Here is an 18,179-nt window from a genome sequence, read left to right as displayed (position 1 = left end):
TACTCACCATGTTGTAAATATAGGTTTTTAATTTAGTGAGAAAAATTCACAGTAGTTTTTCATGCCCTCATTTTCTTAACTCTTGCTCAAGCATTCCTCCTATTTATGTTGTAACCAGATCGGCATAATTGGTGAAACCTATTTGCCTCATGGAAAAGACATGACTAAAGAAAGACAGATTTAACTGTATCATTTTATATTTGAACTTTATCATTTTATTAGAAAATCATTCTATTTTAGAGGCACTATTTCACAGACTGACTGTGACATGCGTAACCACAAACAAAATGCATTTGGGAGGATGAGGATTGGTAAGAATGGTCTATAGATTCCAACCTCCCAGTTCACACAGTCTGCAGAGAACACAGAAAAGAAATAAGAAAAAGCAGATCCTAAGTTACTTAGTTGTTGTTTGAACTTTTTCTTTGATTTTGCTTTAGCAAACAACATTAGCTATCAGTGTCAAGAAGGTTGTTTCTGTGGCATGAAGGAAAAAGAAAAATGTGTTTAGAATCTGTTTATTTGCATTATCTGGCATCTGTGACAATACTGAGAGTTTCCTTGGTGGCAAACCATTGACACTGATGCCAGCATGGTCAAACCAGATTTCTAAGGGGAAGAATGTCATGGGGAATTGAACGTGACATTATTTTTCTTCTACCATTTTTGATTTTTTATTTGTTTTGAGGAAACCATAACCAAGTAGTTAAATAGCCCTGTATTCTTGCCTGGAGAAGCCCAGGGACGGGGGAGCCTGGTGGGCTGCCATCTATGGGGTTGCACAGAGTCGGACACGACCGAAGCGACTTAGCAGCAGCAGCAGCCGCAGTGATGTCCAGAAGCAACAGTCAGCCTGTGTATGCTTGGCATTCAACCAAATGAGAGAGCACAGTAGTCTTGGATAAAAAAATCACAGATATTCTTTAGGGACAGAGACAGGAACATGGTAAGGAAGTGGCTTTCTATACAGCTGGGATGAATTTAAGGCATGAATCCTCACATTCACTTATGTTTACAGAGGTTGTAATCATAAAGACTTATATTTTATCTTCATCTCAATGATTTCATTTATTTTTCTAATATTTATGAAGTCCTATTTTGTGCCAGAATTATTCATTTATAACTCTACCCTGAATATATAATTAATCAAATAGAAGCATTTATTTATAAAAAAGTTTTAATAATATTAAGAGCTTGAAGTAATCACTTAAATTTTCCCTGAATGAATTCTGACTCCCTTTCCTTCAATCGACATTGACTTTTAGTTTACAGAATTTGTAACGAGGGGATATATTCACAAAGGTCTCATGATAAAAGTGCGGGAAGAAAATCTCAGTACTATAAACTTGTATAATCTTATTTGCTGAAAAATGTAACATGGGACGTAAAAAGTGTGGAAAGAAAATTTCAGAGACTGTGAAATATTCATGATTATTTGTTGACATAAAATTTGTAAGTCTTTAACTTGAAAGTATCCTAAAAAATTCTAACAACAAAGCTAACACTTTCAAAGCAAAGTGTGAAAAGGTACCTGACAAATCAAAGTGGTTCTCCCCCAAACATTAGTAACATGTACATTAGCATACTTTAGGCACTTCAAGTATGGTATGTATTAAATTACACCTAGAATTGGCAATAAAAATCTGAGTCAGAATGAAATTTAAAAAAAAAAAGCAATAGAATTGAGTGGACAAACTATCAAAGAAATTCCAAAGTTACTTAATAAAGAGAATACTGCAATGTTACATCAAATGTAAACTGATGCAAAAAAAAAAAAAAAAGAAGCCAGCTAATAGTTTTACTTCCTGACCAAAATGACATATGACACAATGAAAATATTTCCTGAATTTTGGTTGGCCAGCCAGCAAACCTAATAATTTTTAGTGGCAGGCAAATAATTTTCAGTGGCAATGTAAGTTCTCAGTATCTTTGCTTGACTCGAAAGGTACAGACAAGTAATACAGCAATTCAATTTACTAAGTAATTCATTGTTTCAACAAACTATTTTTAAAACCAGACTATAATGCTTTGCCTTCAGATTTTTATTTAAGACCCTTTTATATGTAATATTAGTGATCACAGTAGGGGGAAAATGTGGCTAAACATACAGAAATATTGCACCTGTGATGTGAATTTATATGCCACCATGATAAATTATGCTAATACAAAGTAGGGTTTAAAAAGCAAGCCTAATTAATGTACGATTTCATCTTGGTTGGCTTCTGAACATACAGAACACGGCTCAATAAGGAACTTGTTTTACTCCTTAAATCTTGCTTCACACAGAATCGTTTTCAGTTACTAACGTTTCCATTCTAAATTAGACTGTAAATTTAATAAAATGTTCATTAACTTGTCTATCACCTAGCAAATAATTTTTATTCCTTATTCGGTTTTTCAGTAAGCTTTTACTCCATGTGATCTTAAGTCAACTGAATTTAAGTTAAATAAAATGAAATTTGTATCTAAAGTTAACATATTATGAGAAATTCTGATTCGTGAGCATGTTTTTTCTTTCAGGGCCTTGTTAGTTTTATGAGTATGGCTAAAGAGTTTTTGTTGTTTTTTTTAAATCATGAAAGCAAATCTTAATGTGAACAGGCATTAAAAGTTAAGTGTGACCTATAATTAATACAGAAGCAGAAATGGTCTAACCATGGTCATCTTTTTGCTGAAGTCCTGTCTTAACCCAACATTAGAGAACATATATGGTCATAAAATACCACATTAATGCATTCTTTGCCTGTCAAGAATAAGCTGCACCAAGACTGCCAATTTCCAACTCAGGTAGCTCCATTTTTTCCAACTCAAATTCCTGCTGCTTTTTCATTTGAGTGAATTATTTCTACTTCCTGTCTTTTTTAAAAAGTTGCTGGCTCACAAAGGTAATCAGATTTCCACCCCAGTGGCTGCTGCATATCCACAGTAAGTGAATGATCTCTCAAAGGTACTTTGAGATGAAAGCTAGTGGATAAATTAGAAGAATTATATTTTTATTTCTTCTCTTTGGAGGGATTATACCATAACTTTTGTGTTTAGCTTGGAGGACTCTCAAGATTTGATTTTTCTTCTAAATAAGTGAAACAGTCACCCAGATGGCAAACACTTCAGATTTTAGCATAGTGTAATTCGATTTGGAAGTCCAATGAAACTCACTTGGAAATGTCCCTCCAGTAATATTTCCCCTCTTAAAAAATTCAGTTTTAAATTTCTGGTTTCACGCATAAACAAGCTCCAGAAAGGCTGAGTGGAGGTGGTAGGATGGCTAAAAAAAAAGTTACTTTTAACCATGTTTAAAAAAAAATGTTAAAAATAAATGGTGTTCTAATTGTCTTAGGATTTTACCAGAGAAGGAGTGCCTACTGTGTAATTTTTGACTTTCAATACCTTTTATAAGGTTCTTGTGAATACTATCCCCTAATTTGTTTTTGGTTTGTTTGTTTAGGAACACTTATATTTCATTCAGAAATCCTATGGACAGAGGAGCCGGGCAAGCCACAGTCCATGAGGGTCACAAAAGAGTCAGCAACTAAACAAGAATATTCATAGGAGACTCTTCTGTGCGATATCTTGTATGGTAAAAGAAAGATAAGACAGTCTCATTTCTCCAGACATATTCAAATCTTAAGTCTATGAACTGACAAAAATCAATAAAAACATTAGAAAAATTGTATGAGTCTATCAAATGCATATATTTTAATTCATATGCTGCCAACCTACTAGGAATTTCTAATACTTGTGGATCTGGCATTCTCCAAAAGTGGAACTCTTAAGGCTTGATTCCAACTAAGTCCAAACTGACTTAAGCAACTCTATTCCCGTATTTAAAATCTCCCTTCTTCATACTGTGTTTACACACACACACATGGGTAAGTCAAGGAACTCAGGATATCTTAGTATTTTCTTTAAAATTTTATATTCTTTAAAAATAACTCTTTATTAAAGCTCCTGAAGAACTAATTACTTTGTGAAATTCTCATTAACAGGTCTTTCAAATTATAAAGTGAAAGTGAAGTCGCTCAGTCGTGTCTGACTCTTTGCGACCCCATGGACTGTAGCCCACCAGGCTTCTCTGTCCGTGGGATTTTCCAGGCAAGAATACTGGAGTGGGTTGCTATTTCCTTCTCCAGGAGATCTTCCCGACTCACGGATTGAACCCACATCTCCCGCATTGTAGGCAGATGCGTTATGAAACAAGTAAATTAAACATCCCTACTGATTAAAGCTAACAAGATTTTTGTTCTACAAGTAAATATACATATATATAAAAGCTGTACTTATTTGGACGTGAGTACCATGATAGGCATGGTGGGGTAGGGGGAGTGGGGTGCAAGGCCAATCAGAATCAACTGTCTGGAGTAAATTCAGGGAATGTTTTGTCTCTAGAATATCCAGGAACATTTACATCAACTCTAAATGAAGCACTGATTGATCATATTTTGATGATTCATCAGTGGGGAAAGAAAAAGTCTTATTCTGAGATTTAAGTGAGGTTTTCATGAATCTCATCTAATTTAACTGAAACCCAATTGAAAACTAGATCTGACATGGCCAGTTTTGTTCTATTATTCCAATGTGGACACAGTTTGAGTCAGTCAGCCTCTATAGCTTACATTCTAAAATAACCGGAATCTAAATAAGGGACTCAAGTTCTAAACTGAGATGACTTTCTGCTGAATTCTACTGATACAGAGAAAGGCACCAGGAAAAGACTATTAGAAGTTCCCATAAAGAATAATTAAAACAGAAAGAATAGACATATGTTAAAATAGTTTAATTTCTCTAGCTATATGTTTATTAAGTATTTACATAATTGTATTTTGTGAACAATAAATGAAAATACAAAACACCTTCTATCAGGTATTGACAATTTGTGTTTTCTGGATGACATACCCTGTAACTTCATAGCACTGTACTTACACGAGTGAAGCTAGCTCAAGTAAACATGGCTTGAAAATTAATATCCTTGCTTCCAGCACCAATAAATAACTATGAAACAGCAATGTATATGAAGGAATACCAAAGACTCTAACTAAAAGTTTCATAATCAGTATGATACTACCTGATGTCTGTAGCCATGAAATTTACCTATTAAAGTGGAGATGAAGGAGGAGCTGGGATCAAAGGGACATCTGCCCCTTCCTCTCTCAGATCTGTGCGATTCCAGGTGAAAAAGGGGAGCCTGTCCAGAAAACCAGAAAAACCATTATGTATCTGCCAACTTTAATAAGAAGTTAATCTCTCAGAAAAAAATATATTCAACCTTGATTATTTACAAAACAAGTACTGTAAATAAGGCTCCAGTGAGAAACATCAAGGAATTTAGGAACAAACTGGATTTTATAAATAAATATGTGGATTTTAAGGCCCATGTGGTTTTCTCACTCTTCTCAAAAAGGATGCAGGTGCTGAAATTCACAATTTTCATCATTTCATCACACAGTATTAGCTATGTTGACATGTCACTTAAATATTTCAAATAAACGGAGACTTGACGGGGGGAAAAAAAGTTAGTAAAAAGGAGACTCATTGATAAACATGGAAATGGGTTTTATTACACAAAAGCCATTATTGATTTTTTTTTGAATAATCTCTAAAAGAATATAACATGTTCTGTCAATAATTTGGAATATCTATTTTCAGTCATTTTTATTCCTCATCACATTCTCTTTGCAAAGGCATCTAATATTTAATAATTTACAGAATGATTACTACATAAATAATCACTGGGATATATATGTGTGGAAGTTGATGCCATATTATAAACAATATTTCACACAAATGAGATATTGAAAATATATTCTAGAAAATTACAGCTTTATTGGTTCCTAGTGTAATTGTATAACTACAGGACTTTTCCTAAGTGTTCTCAGATTTCAAAATTCTCATTAATGGGTATTTCTATAATTAATTTTCATTAAGTGTGCTATAAGTGCCTTCAGTTTTAAAAAATGTAGTTTGGCAAAGTGACAATAAAAGTCAATATATTAAATTTTGTAAGGGAAAAACTACTTTGCAATAGAATGTTGCCAACACTGCCCGTTGCAGCATCTATAAATAGCCCTGCTCATCTATAAATCATGAATCTGTACACAATCCAAAGTTCTGAGGACCCTATGAAGGTTGCATACACTTTTCTACACTTTCATCTTGACTTCCCAATAACCAGCTCATTTACTCCACATTATCTATCCTGTCCCTTTCTTGTTGTTCTTATTCAACTTTTCTCTTTCACTCTGATATTCTAAAGTCATTGATCCTGCCATTCCAAGACTTTTCTAGTAAGTGCAGAGATCACCTGACCCCTCTGAACTTCTTGTCTTGTCTTTGGAAATGAACCAAAGTCTACAGAACAAAGAAATACAAGAAGGCAAAGTGGTTGTCTGAGGAGGTCTTACAAACAGCTGAGAAAAGAAGAGAAGTGAAAGGCAAAGGAGAAAGGGAAAGACATACCCAACCGAATGCAAAATTCCAGAGAACAGCAAGACAGAAGAAAGCCTTCTTAAGTGAACAATGCAAAGAAATAAAGGAAAACAAAACAATGGAAAAGACAAGAGATCTCTTCAAGAAAACTGGAGATACCAGGGGACACTTCATGCAAGGATGGGTATATGAAGGACAGAAATGGCTAAGAAGAGATTAAGAGAAGTGGCAAGAACACACAGAAGAAATATGCAAAAAAAGTCATAATGACTCGGATAACCACAATAGTGTGGTCACTCACCTAGAGCCAGACATCCTCTGGTGTGAAGTAAAGTGGGACTAAGGAACTGAACTGAACTGAAGGAAGTATTATTATGAACAAAGCTAGTGCAGGTGATGGACGTCCAGCTGTAAATTGTGATACATACTTTTTAAATTTGAAGACTATGTAATATGTGTTTGAAGTCTATAATACTTGTAACAAAATAATGAAGAGTTGTTTTGAACACCTGAAAGTTCTGTAACTCTTGTCTTATCACTTTGACCCTACCATCTTTGACCCTGTCCCCACACCTGGCTAGTTGTTAAATGAACATTTTTAATTACTAAATTAGGGTATCAGTTCATAGTATAGCAAGTTCTATAGTTATTTTTATTAACCAGAACATACCTTTCTTTAGAAGTATAAGATTCTGTCAATATTACGTATTTAAATCTCTGTGCTTTAACAATAATATTGTATCCCTGCTTTTTACTTTGTTTTTTAATTATTAAGTTAAATGAAGTTGTAACAAAAATGTGTTGCCCAGTTGTTTTTTTTTTCCTTTTTTAGCAAAGGATGTTATAATACTATGACTAAAATAACATTTGATAATAAAAGCTAGTGAAGGATTCACATTTTTCATGTTAATGATTTGAGAGTCTAAGTATGGCTATGATCACACACGACCTTACATTCCTATTATTTTGAATTTAGCCTTGTTTGCTGATGAGGGCTTCCCTAGTGGCTCAGCTGGTGAAGAACCTTACTGCCAATGCAAGAGATGCAAGAGACATAGGTCAGTCCCTAGGTTGGGAAGGTCCCCTGGAGAAGGAAATGGACACCCACTCCAGTATTCTTGCCTGGAAAACTCCACAGACAGAAGAGCCTGGCGGGCTACATAGTCCATGGAGTCACAAAGAGTCGGACACAACTGTGCAACTGATTCAGTTGTTTGCTGATACAAGGTAAATAGTTTCATCGCAGCTGTGGCCTCGGTAAATTTTATCTGCGCACCTTATGTACAATCACAACCTTAAAGCATGATTAGATGACAATTTAGAGAAGTTAAACAGACAAAGCAATGCCAGAAAAAGTCAGAAGATAAAATTATCTCATGTCCAATCAATATTTTATGACATGGTAAAAACAACAACAAAAAAATCTGCTTATGGTGAAAGCTGCTGCTGCTGCTGCTGCTAAGTCGCTTCAGTTGTGTCCGACTCTGTGCAACCCCATAGACGGCAGCCCACCAGGCTCCCCTGTCCCTGGGATTCTCCAGGCAAGAACACTGGAGTGGGTTGCCATTTCCTTCTCCAATGCATGAAAGTGAAAAGTGAAAGTGAAGTCGCTCAGTCGTGTCTGACTCTTAGCGACCCCATGGACTGCAGCCCACCAGGCTCCTCCATCCATGGGATTTTCCAGGCAAGAGTACTGGAGTGGGGTGTCATTGCCTTTAATCAAACCTAAAAATGGTTCGTCTCTTATGAACATACTCAAAACTCCTATTTTTGTCACATCAATCTTTGTTGGTAACAAGTATGAGATTTCCACTGAACAAATCATAAACAATGAACAAGTTCAGAAAGTTAATTTCTACTGGAGATAAGGTGATTACTGAAACTATATTTCTGGTCTAATTTTATTGCTTCTCTGAAAACTTTTCACCATGCCTTCTGAAATCCTTATTTCATGATAGTGAAAGTTGCTTAGTCATGTCAAACTCTTAGGAACCCCATGGACTATACCCATATCCATGGAATTCTCCAGGCCAGAATACTGGAGTATGTAGCCTTTCCCTTCTCCAGGGGATCTTCCCAACCCAGGAATTGGACACAGGTCTCTGGCATTGCAGCCAGATTCTTTACCAACTGAGCCACAAAAGAAGCCCAAGAATACTGGCGTGGGTAGCTGATCCCTTCTCTAGGGGATCTTCCCAACCCAGGAATTGAACCAGGGTGTCCTGCACTGCAGGCAAATTCTTTACCAACTGAGCTAGCAGGGAAGCCCATTTCATGATAAGTAAACTGCTAAGACCACACTCAATTTACAACAGGCTTCAACGTCTCCATGCCTTAATTAAGTTATAGCTCCCATACTCAGCATAATTATGGAGCCTCATGTTCATGTCCTAATGCCTGGAACCTATGAATATCTCATTTTGCATAATAGCAAAAGGGCTTTTTCAGATATGATTAAGAACCTCCAGATAGGGATGCTGCCAAGAATTATCCAGGTGAGCCCAATGTCATTATATTGGGCTATAAATATAATAGCCCTAAAAATAGAGATTTGTTGATGATAGCCAAGAACCAAACCAAAGTGATGCAGTGTGAGGAAAATTAGACCTGCCATTCATTGCTGGCTGTGGCAATGGAAGAAGGAAGCCATGAGTCAAGGATGTGGGGGATTCTCCAGAAGCTGAAAAAAAGAATGAGATGGATTCTCATTCTTTAGGAGAATGAGATTCTCCTAAGTCTTATGGAAGGAATGCATTTCTGTTGACATCTTGATATTATTCCAGGAGAATCATTTTAGACTTCTCACCTACTGAATTATTAGATAAAACATCTGTTTCATTCTCAGCCACTAAATTTGTGGTAATTTGTTACAGCAGCCTTAAAAAAAAAAAAAAAAAAGAATGAAACTCCTATGAGGATATTGTTCCATACAGCTTCTCATCCTTCCAACTCTTTTACATGATTAATTACAATACTTTTTATCCAATACAAAGTTGAAACCCTTTCTTTTTTTTTTTTTAAATATAAAGGTCCCTTCTCATCTTCTCCTTCTTAGTCAGCTCTCACTTTGTTCCTAGTATCTCATCCATGTGTCTACCTTCCCTATTTCTATAAACCTACTATAGTGATGCTGCTAAAGCAAACCATTCAAAAATATAAAGCAATCATTTACAATCAGTGATTTTTTAGCTCAGACCTCAAAGTTGCCAAGGAATGTATTAATATGTTTTCCTAGTCATGTCCTTGTATAACTCCTTTGAGTATCTATATGCTCAGCTAGCCTGACTCGTGATCTGTCTTGACAATCAGCAGACAATCTCACACCTTATGTCTGGTGGAGAAAATCAGTTTCCATTAATTATGTAATTATTCAAAAAAAAAATCAATTTCTTCTACGCCAGGTCTTGGCCTTAGAACAGAAAACAAAGTAGTAAACAAACAAACCCCAAGCCTCATCAGTCTACCTACTGGTCTCGTAAAATTACCCCTGATAGACTTTTCCTCTCCACCCCCCGGCTTTTTTTTTTTTTACCTGTATCTATCTGTGATATTCGATGCTGCTGCCCACACCATGGCACTTATTTAATTCATGCCTTTACCACTTATCACCTTAATTTTAACACAGCCTCCTGAGCAATGTCCCCAGCCCCAGCCATTAATCCTTTACTCTGTAGCCAAAGACTTCTTTCTGAATTTCCTCTTATCAACTCTCCACTTAAAATCTTTCATTGACTTCCCATAATCTCTACAGAACAAAGTCTAAAGCCCTTAGAGTTTTTACATAGGGACTTTATGCAAAAGTACTTCACCTCTAAAATGCTCCTCTTACATTCTGAGTACCAACCACTCTGATTGCTTGTAGTTTTTTTTCATCTTACTTGGGCTTGTTAATGTGTTTAGGACATCAATGCCCACACAATATTAAAAATTCAGCACAGACAATATGCATTTTGTGCATACTGTATGGGCATTTTATCACTTTCAAGAATCCTGATCCGACTCCTCTGCCTGCCCTAACATTGATTTCTTTCCCTTTCTGTGTCCTCCTGAAGCATCATGAAAATCTCTCTTTTATATCATTGACTTCTCTGTATTATAATTGTCTGATTCTCTTCCCTCCTGGTTTGTGAGGCCTCCTTGGAGAAACTGCCTATATGACATTTGTCTTTGATTCCCTGTATCAAATAAAATATCTGATGCATAATAAATGCCCAACTGTTCATGTTTTCTAAATAGTTTTATCTCCTTTGCTGTGCACGCTTTGTCTATTTTCTAATGGATCTAAAACAATTCACAAAACATAGCTGTGGATAGGCACGTTGATTGAAAACTAAACAATCTGTACAAACTATAATGTTATACAATGTTGTATATGCTTTCCTGGGGCTATGCATACAGCACTATCATCATTCTATTTTTTCTATATTTTGATTGCCTTTGGCTTTAGTAAACGTGACTACATTTTAAAAACAACTAAAGGAAAAATAAACATGTTTTTTTTTCCTCAGCTATTTATTGAAGATCATTTATTTTCAGAAACATGTTGACAGTTTATGATAAACTCTTGCCAGGGTTAATATACTAAAGGTTAGGATGAATATAATATAATTTAATGTATTATGACAGTCATTAAAAATAATATCAAATACTGAAGAATTCTAGAGAGAACTTATTTTGTCTTCAAAGATCTTATTAATGACAGCATGTGATTTGAAGTACTATGAAGGTGTGACATGGAGGTACAGTTACTTCTTAGATAAGGTTCCCCTTTTGCACATGACTTTTTTAATGAGGAAAGGTATTTTCTTGATACTGTGGTATATCGTCATGAAACTTCAAAACTGAAATGACAATAAAGACTGAGTTCTTAATTTTTATCTAACAACCAACCTGACAATAGTTTTTAATGAACTAATTGGTATTATGCTCCATGATTTTAGAGGAAAGGCTTTCTTTGTCTTGTTAAGTTACATGTGACAGAAAAATACATTGATCCAAGTCATCTTAATTTCTGAGAATTCTATATATGATTTTGGCAACTTTATACTGAGATGTGTAAATTTTTAAAAGGAAAAAAATTTACCATAGATAGAAGAGTATTGATGTTATGATAGAAAACAGGCAAATTCTAAACTTTTATTGCTCTGTTTTGCATAGGTCAAGCTAACTTCAAAATTAGCTACAAATTCAAGAATGAAGTTTTTTCACATTATTTCAAGAATTAACTGTGCTCTTAAATTTAGTGTACAATCCAATAAAATACTAAGAAGCAAGTAGTATAATTTTCTTCCATGAAGTAAACTGCAGCACCCAAACCAACCAGAAAACTTGAGTCATGATGACCTTGTCAATGACCCCAAAGCAATCGAGTTTATGGTTCAAGTAATGTGTAATGCTGGTGTTTAACCCTACTGAGAATGCTGGTCACTACTTACACTGGCTTTCCATTATCTATGTTTTAACAGCTGGAATTTCTGCTTGAGTTACGTGGCTTAAACTTACAAGACATCGCTGGTATTAACAATGCGGGCAGCACTTTTTGTTTCAGCATAACACAGAGAAGTTTTTCAATAGATCCTTGTGTGCTAGAGAAAAAGCAGGACACCTAGCCTACCAATGTGTGCATATGCATGTGTTTCTCTGAAAAATGTTTGTAAAGAATAAAGGGTACATTGTCCCAGGAGAGTTTCTCATTTAGGTCTTGAGAAGAGCCCTCAAAGCCCAGAAATCCTGCTATAAGCTCCTATCAATAGGTGTGAGTTACTACATAATCAGGTGTTAAACATGATGTCAATTAAATAAAATGAGAGTTTCCTCATTAATAAATCAGCTTTGTGAACTAATACTATTCTTGCCCTCAGCACCACTGAGATATACTGAAAGATGTCAAAAGTAAATTAGAACATTATAAACACAAGATAAAACAAGTAATCACTTGTTTTATTAGCTATTCTAATAGAAAAAAAAAGGCAAAATATATAGACTCACACTCATGTTTCCATCCACAAAGGTTGTTTCGGTACAAAAATGCCCCAAATAAATAGCATAACAGGCACTTAAATTCTTCACAAAAAAACCAGCTATTCAACTGTCTGTATCACAAGTTAATTTTGAATGTGATTCACTATATTGTTTATTTTTTCCCTTTCTTCTGCCATGCAATAAAATCATTTATTAAAGAATATTAAACATTTCCCAAAGGCTAAATAAATAAATTGAAAACACTGCAAAAAGGAGTGAGTAAGTTCAGTTCATTTGCTCAGTCGTGTCCGACTCTTTGCGAAGTTGTAAGTAAATGTTTTGACTTTAAAGCTATTAATTTTGCATTTTAATTGCTTTTTTCTTTACATTTTTCCCAAAAATGATGCATGTTTGTAAAATACTTTAAAATTTAATAAATATTCTTCCATATATTGTTTCATCCTCAAAATAAATCTGTAAACTAAGACGGGGTCAACAGTATTGTTCACAAATATTACTTTCTAAGTGAGGACTCACAGGCAAGATGAGTTTGTGCTAGTCTCAACAAGTGTCTTCTTGTTCTATATTATTTGACAGTATTACCCTACCTGCCACTGTAAAAGGAGAGTATGGGTATGTTTGTGTTGCCAGGCATGGCTATTTTTTTTTCATATTTAATGTATAATCAAGGTTTAAAATGTATATTAAGATTGTTTTAAAGAAGACAAGTATTTATTTATTCAGTTACATGTTCAAAGGTTTTATTTCCTTAAATATTATTGGAATAGCTTGCAAAAACACTAAAATCTTTTAAAATTATGTACTACATCTAAGTAAAATTCTAACTCAACTGTCTTGTGTTCAATTTTTTAAAAAGATTTGCTTTAACCTTTATTTGAAGGCAAAATCATCTTTACCCCTCTCTGTGCATCCTTTAACTATTACTTCCATTCTGCCCCTCATTCTACGTGCCTTCATCATATGCCAATATTATCTTAAATTCCACACTGATATCTCTGCCTAGTGGATTTGTATGGTAGGCTGTACTAAGAGTATTAGAAGCAAATACTCTTCAAATTGTAATTATAATGCTGTCTTGAAGCTTTTACTAGAAAACAGCATCACTCATGTCTCCCACATCTTCCTCATCATCTTCTTCAAAATAATCATGTCATTCTCCCTCTGTAAAATCTTTAGTGCCTCCTCATTATCATGAAATAAAGTCTAACTTCTAGAATGGTAGTTCAGAATCTTCACAGTTTGATAAATGCTTTATCCTTTATGATTTTCACCATCTAATCAAAACTCCAGCAGTATGAGCTGACTATCTTTAAAATTTTTTGCATCAAAAACATCCATAGCTCTGATTACACTTTCCCTTTGGGAAAAGAGAATTTTATCCTTCATTTTCTTTACAATACTAACTCTTAATAATGACCAAATGATGCTGAAAAATTATTTCACTGATATTCTCCAAGACTTCAAGCAAAACTTCTCCCATGGCCTCTGCTATAAATCTCTTGCAGCATTATCCTCACTGTGATGATGTGTATTTGAGTAGTTCCACAGACATTTCAGAAGCCTATGTTGCAATCATTCAGAAAATATTGAATTTAGGAAGCAGATTCATGCTACTCCTTTTAAATCCCATAAAATTAAGTAAAGTAGCCTAACTGTCAGGGAAGATTAGAGAGAAAATGCCTACCTCAGGAAACATGAAAAGTCTCAAGTAACCTAATTTTACACCTCAAGAAACTAGAAAAAGAAGACCAAACAAAACCAAAGTTAGTGAAAGGAAGAAAATAACAAACATCACAGCAGGAATAAATGAAATAGAGACTAAAAAGACAATAGAAAAGATCAATGAAACTAAGAACTAGTTCTGTAAAAAGATAAATCAAATTGAGAAATATTTAAATAGATTAATTTTAAAAAGCAGAAGTCAAAGAAATAAAATAATATATGAAAAAATGATATTACAGTTGATACCACAGAAATACAAAGAATCATAAGAGACTACTATGAACAATTACACACCAACAAACTAGACAACCTAGAAAAAAATGGATAAACTCCTAGAAACATATGGCCTGCAAAGACTGAATCATCATGTAACAGAAAATCTGAACAGATATATTACCAGTAAGGATATTGAATCCATAATCAAAAAAGCTCCCAACAAATAAAAGTTCAGGACCAAATGGCTTCACTGGTAAATTGTACCAAATAGTCAAAGAATTAATACCAACCCCTCTCAAAGTATTTCAAAAACAGAAGAGGTGGGACCTCTTCCACATTCATCTTGTAAGGCCAGCATTACCTTGATACCAAAGCCAGACAAATGCATGAGAAAAGAAAATTATAGACTAGTATGCCTGATGAACTTAGAAGCAAAAATTCTCAACAAAATATTAGCAAATTAAATTCAATAATACATTAAAATGATCAAATAAGAATGGTCAAACATTTGAGGTCAATATGATGCACCACAGAAACAAAATGAGGAATAAAAGTCATATGATCATCTAAATAAATTCAGAAAAAGCATCTGACTATATATATATATAATAAGCATATTATATATATATATATATAATATAGAAAGAACTCAAACAATCTGATTTTAAAAAAATGTGCGGAAGATCTGAACAAACAAATTCATCCAAAAAGATATATGATGGCCAATTGATATATGAAAAGATCCCTACACCATTAATCCTGCTGCTGCTGCTGCTAAGTCGCTTCAGTCGTGTCCAACTCTGTGCGACCCCATAGACGGCAGCCCACCAGGCTCCCCCGTCCCTGGGATTCTCCAGGCAAGAACACTGGAGTGGGTTGCCATTTCCTTCTCCAATGCAGGAAAGTGAAAAGTGAAAGGAAAGTCGCTCAGTCGTGTCCGACTCTTCACAACCCCATGGACTGCAGCCCACCAGGCTTCTCCGTCCATGGGATTTCCCAGGCAAGAGTGCTGGAGTGGGGTGCCATTGCCTTCTCCGCATTAATCCTTAGGAAAATGCAAATCAAAACCAGAATAACACCTCACACCTGTTAAAATGGCTATTATCAAAAAATATAAAAATAATAAGTTTTAGCAAGGATACAGATCAAAGGGAGCCCTATGCATTGTTGGTGAGAATATAAACTGGTACATCAATTATTGAAAATAGTAAGGAGGTTCCTCAAAAAATTATAAGTGAAACTACTGTATATCCAGCAATTCTTCTAGGTATATATCTAAAGAAAACAAAAACAATAGATCAAAAATATACAGGCACTTCAATGTTCACTGAAGCATTATTAACAATAACTGAGATAATGGCAACAACCTAACAATTTTGTTATCCATTCATCTATTGGACAAGTAGGTTGTTCCCATTATCTCAGTTATTGTTAATAATGCTGCAGTGTATACAAACAAACACACATATATATGTATACACACACACACACACACACACATATACATATATGGCTTTGCATGCCACGCAAGAGACCCAGTTTCATCCCTGGGTCAGGAAGATCCCTGGAGAAGAGAATGACAGCTCACTCCAGTATTCTTGCCTGGAGAAGTCCATGGACAGAGAAGGCTGGTGGGTTCAGTCCATGGGGTCACAAAGAGTTGGACACGACTAAACAATCTTATATAAAGCCCTATATATAAACATATATATATATACCCACACATATATATATACATAATACATATATGTATGTATTACATTATTCAGTCATAAAAACAATGAAATTTTGACATATGTAGTAGAAGTGAGAAATAGAATTAAGGGACTAGATCTGATAGAATGCCTGATGAACTATGGAGAGAGGTTGGTGACATTGTACAGGAGACAGGAATCAAGACCATGGAGACAGGAATCAAGACCATCCCCAAGAAAAAGAAATGCCAAAAAGCAAAATGGCTGTCTGAAGAGGCCTTATAAATAGCTGTGCAAAGAAGGGAAGTGAAAAGCAAAGAAGAAAAGGAAAGATATGTCCATTTGAATGCAGAATTCCAAAGAATATCAAGGAGAGATAAGAAAGCCTTCCTCAGTGATCAATGCAAAGAAATAGAGGAAAACAACAGAATGGGAAAGACTAGAGATCTCTTCAAGAAAATTAGAGATATAAAGGGAACATTTCATGCAAAGATGGGCTCAATAAAGGACAGACATGGTAGGGACCTAACAGAAGCAGAAGATATTAAGAAAAGGTGGCAGGAATACACAGAAGAACTGTACAAAAGAGATCTTCATGACCCAGATAATCATGATGGTGTGATCACTCACCTAGAGCCAGACATCCTGGAATGTGAAGTCAAGTGGGCCTTAGGAAGCATCACTATGAACAAAGCTAGTGGAGATGATGGAATTCCAGTTGAGCTATTTCAAATCCTGAAAGATGATGCTGTGAAAGTGCTGCACTTAATATGCCAGCAAGTTTGGAAAACTCAGCAGTGGCCACAGGACTGGAAAAGTTCAGCATTCATTCCAATCCCAAAGAAAGGCAATGCATAAGAATGCTCAAACTACCACACAATTGCACTCATCTCACACGCTAGTAAAGTAATGCTCAAAATTCTCCAAGCCAGGTTTCAGCAATACGTGAACCGTGAACTTCCAGATGTTCAAGCTGGTTTTAGAAAAGGCAGAGGAACCAGAGATCAAATTGCCAACATCCATTAGATCATTGAAAAAGCAAGGGAGGTCCAGAAAAAACATCTATTTCTGCTTTCTTGACTATGCCAAAGCCTTGGACTGCATGGATCACAATAAACTGTGGAAAATTCTGAAAGAGACAGGAATACCAGACCACCTGACCTGCTTCTTGAGAAACCTGTATGCAGGTCAAGAAACAACAATTAGAGCTGGACATGGAACAACAGACTGGTTCCAAATAGGAAAAGGAGTACGTCAAGGCTGTATATTGTCACCCTGCTTATTTAACTTACATGCAGAGTACATCATGAGAAACGCTGGGCTGGAAGAAACACAAGCTGGAATAAAGATTGCTGGGAGAAATATCAATATCCTCAGATATGCAGATGATACCACCCTTATGGCAGAAAGTGAAGACCTAAAGAGCCTCTTGATGAAAGTGAAAGAGGAGAGTGAAAAAGTTGGCTTAAAGCTCAACATTAAAATCATGGCATCTGGTCCCATCACTTTATGGCAAATAGATGGGGAAACAGTGGAAACAGTGGCTGACTTTATTTTTCTGGGCTCCAAAATCACTGCAGATGGTGATTGTAGCCATGAAATTCAAAGACGCTTACTCCTTGGAAGGAAAGTTATGACCAACCTAGACAGCATATTAAAAAGGAGATACATTACTTTGTCAGCGAAGGTCCATTCTAGTCAAGCCTATTGTTTTTCCAGTGGTCATGTATGGATGTGAGAGTTGGACTATAAAGAAAGCTAAGCATTGAAGAATTGATGCTTTTGAACTGTGGTGTTGGAGAAGACTCTTGAGAGTCCCTTGGACTGCACAAAGATCCAACCAGTCCATTCTAAAGGAGACCAGTCCTGGGTATTCACTAGAAGGACTGATGTTGAAGCTGATAGTCTAATACTTTGGCCCCTTGATGAGAAGAGCTGACTCATTTGAAAAGACCCTGACGCTGGAAAAGGTTGAGGATAGGAGGAGAAGGGGATGACAGAGGATGAGAAGGTTATATGGCATCACCGACTCAATGGACATGGGTTTGGGTGGACTCTGGGAGTTGGTGATGGACAGGAAGGCCTGGAGTGCTGGGGTTCATGGGGCCGCAAAGAGTCTGACACAACTGAGCGACTGAACTG

General features: G+C 35.6%; 1 protein-coding gene across 1 annotated transcript in view; it reads right to left on the bottom strand.

Moving 5' to 3' along the window:
* SEMA3E (semaphorin 3E) overlaps window positions 1–18,179 on the bottom strand; it is a 275,140-nt gene that overhangs the window by 57,849 nt on the left and 199,112 nt on the right. The window contains exon 5 of the mRNA XM_055590105.1: window positions 5,089–5,182. Within this exon, the coding sequence (XP_055446080.1) occupies window positions 5,089–5,182 (94 nt within the window). The remainder of the gene's footprint in view (window positions 1–5,088; window positions 5,183–18,179) is intronic.

Source organism: Bubalus kerabau, chromosome 8, assembly GCF_029407905.1.
Source record: "Bubalus kerabau isolate K-KA32 ecotype Philippines breed swamp buffalo chromosome 8, PCC_UOA_SB_1v2, whole genome shotgun sequence".
NCBI lineage: Eukaryota > Metazoa > Chordata > Mammalia > Artiodactyla > Bovidae > Bubalus > Bubalus kerabau.
The sequence above is the reverse complement of the archived record's forward strand: the minus strand, read 5'-3'. Positions and strand labels throughout refer to the sequence as shown.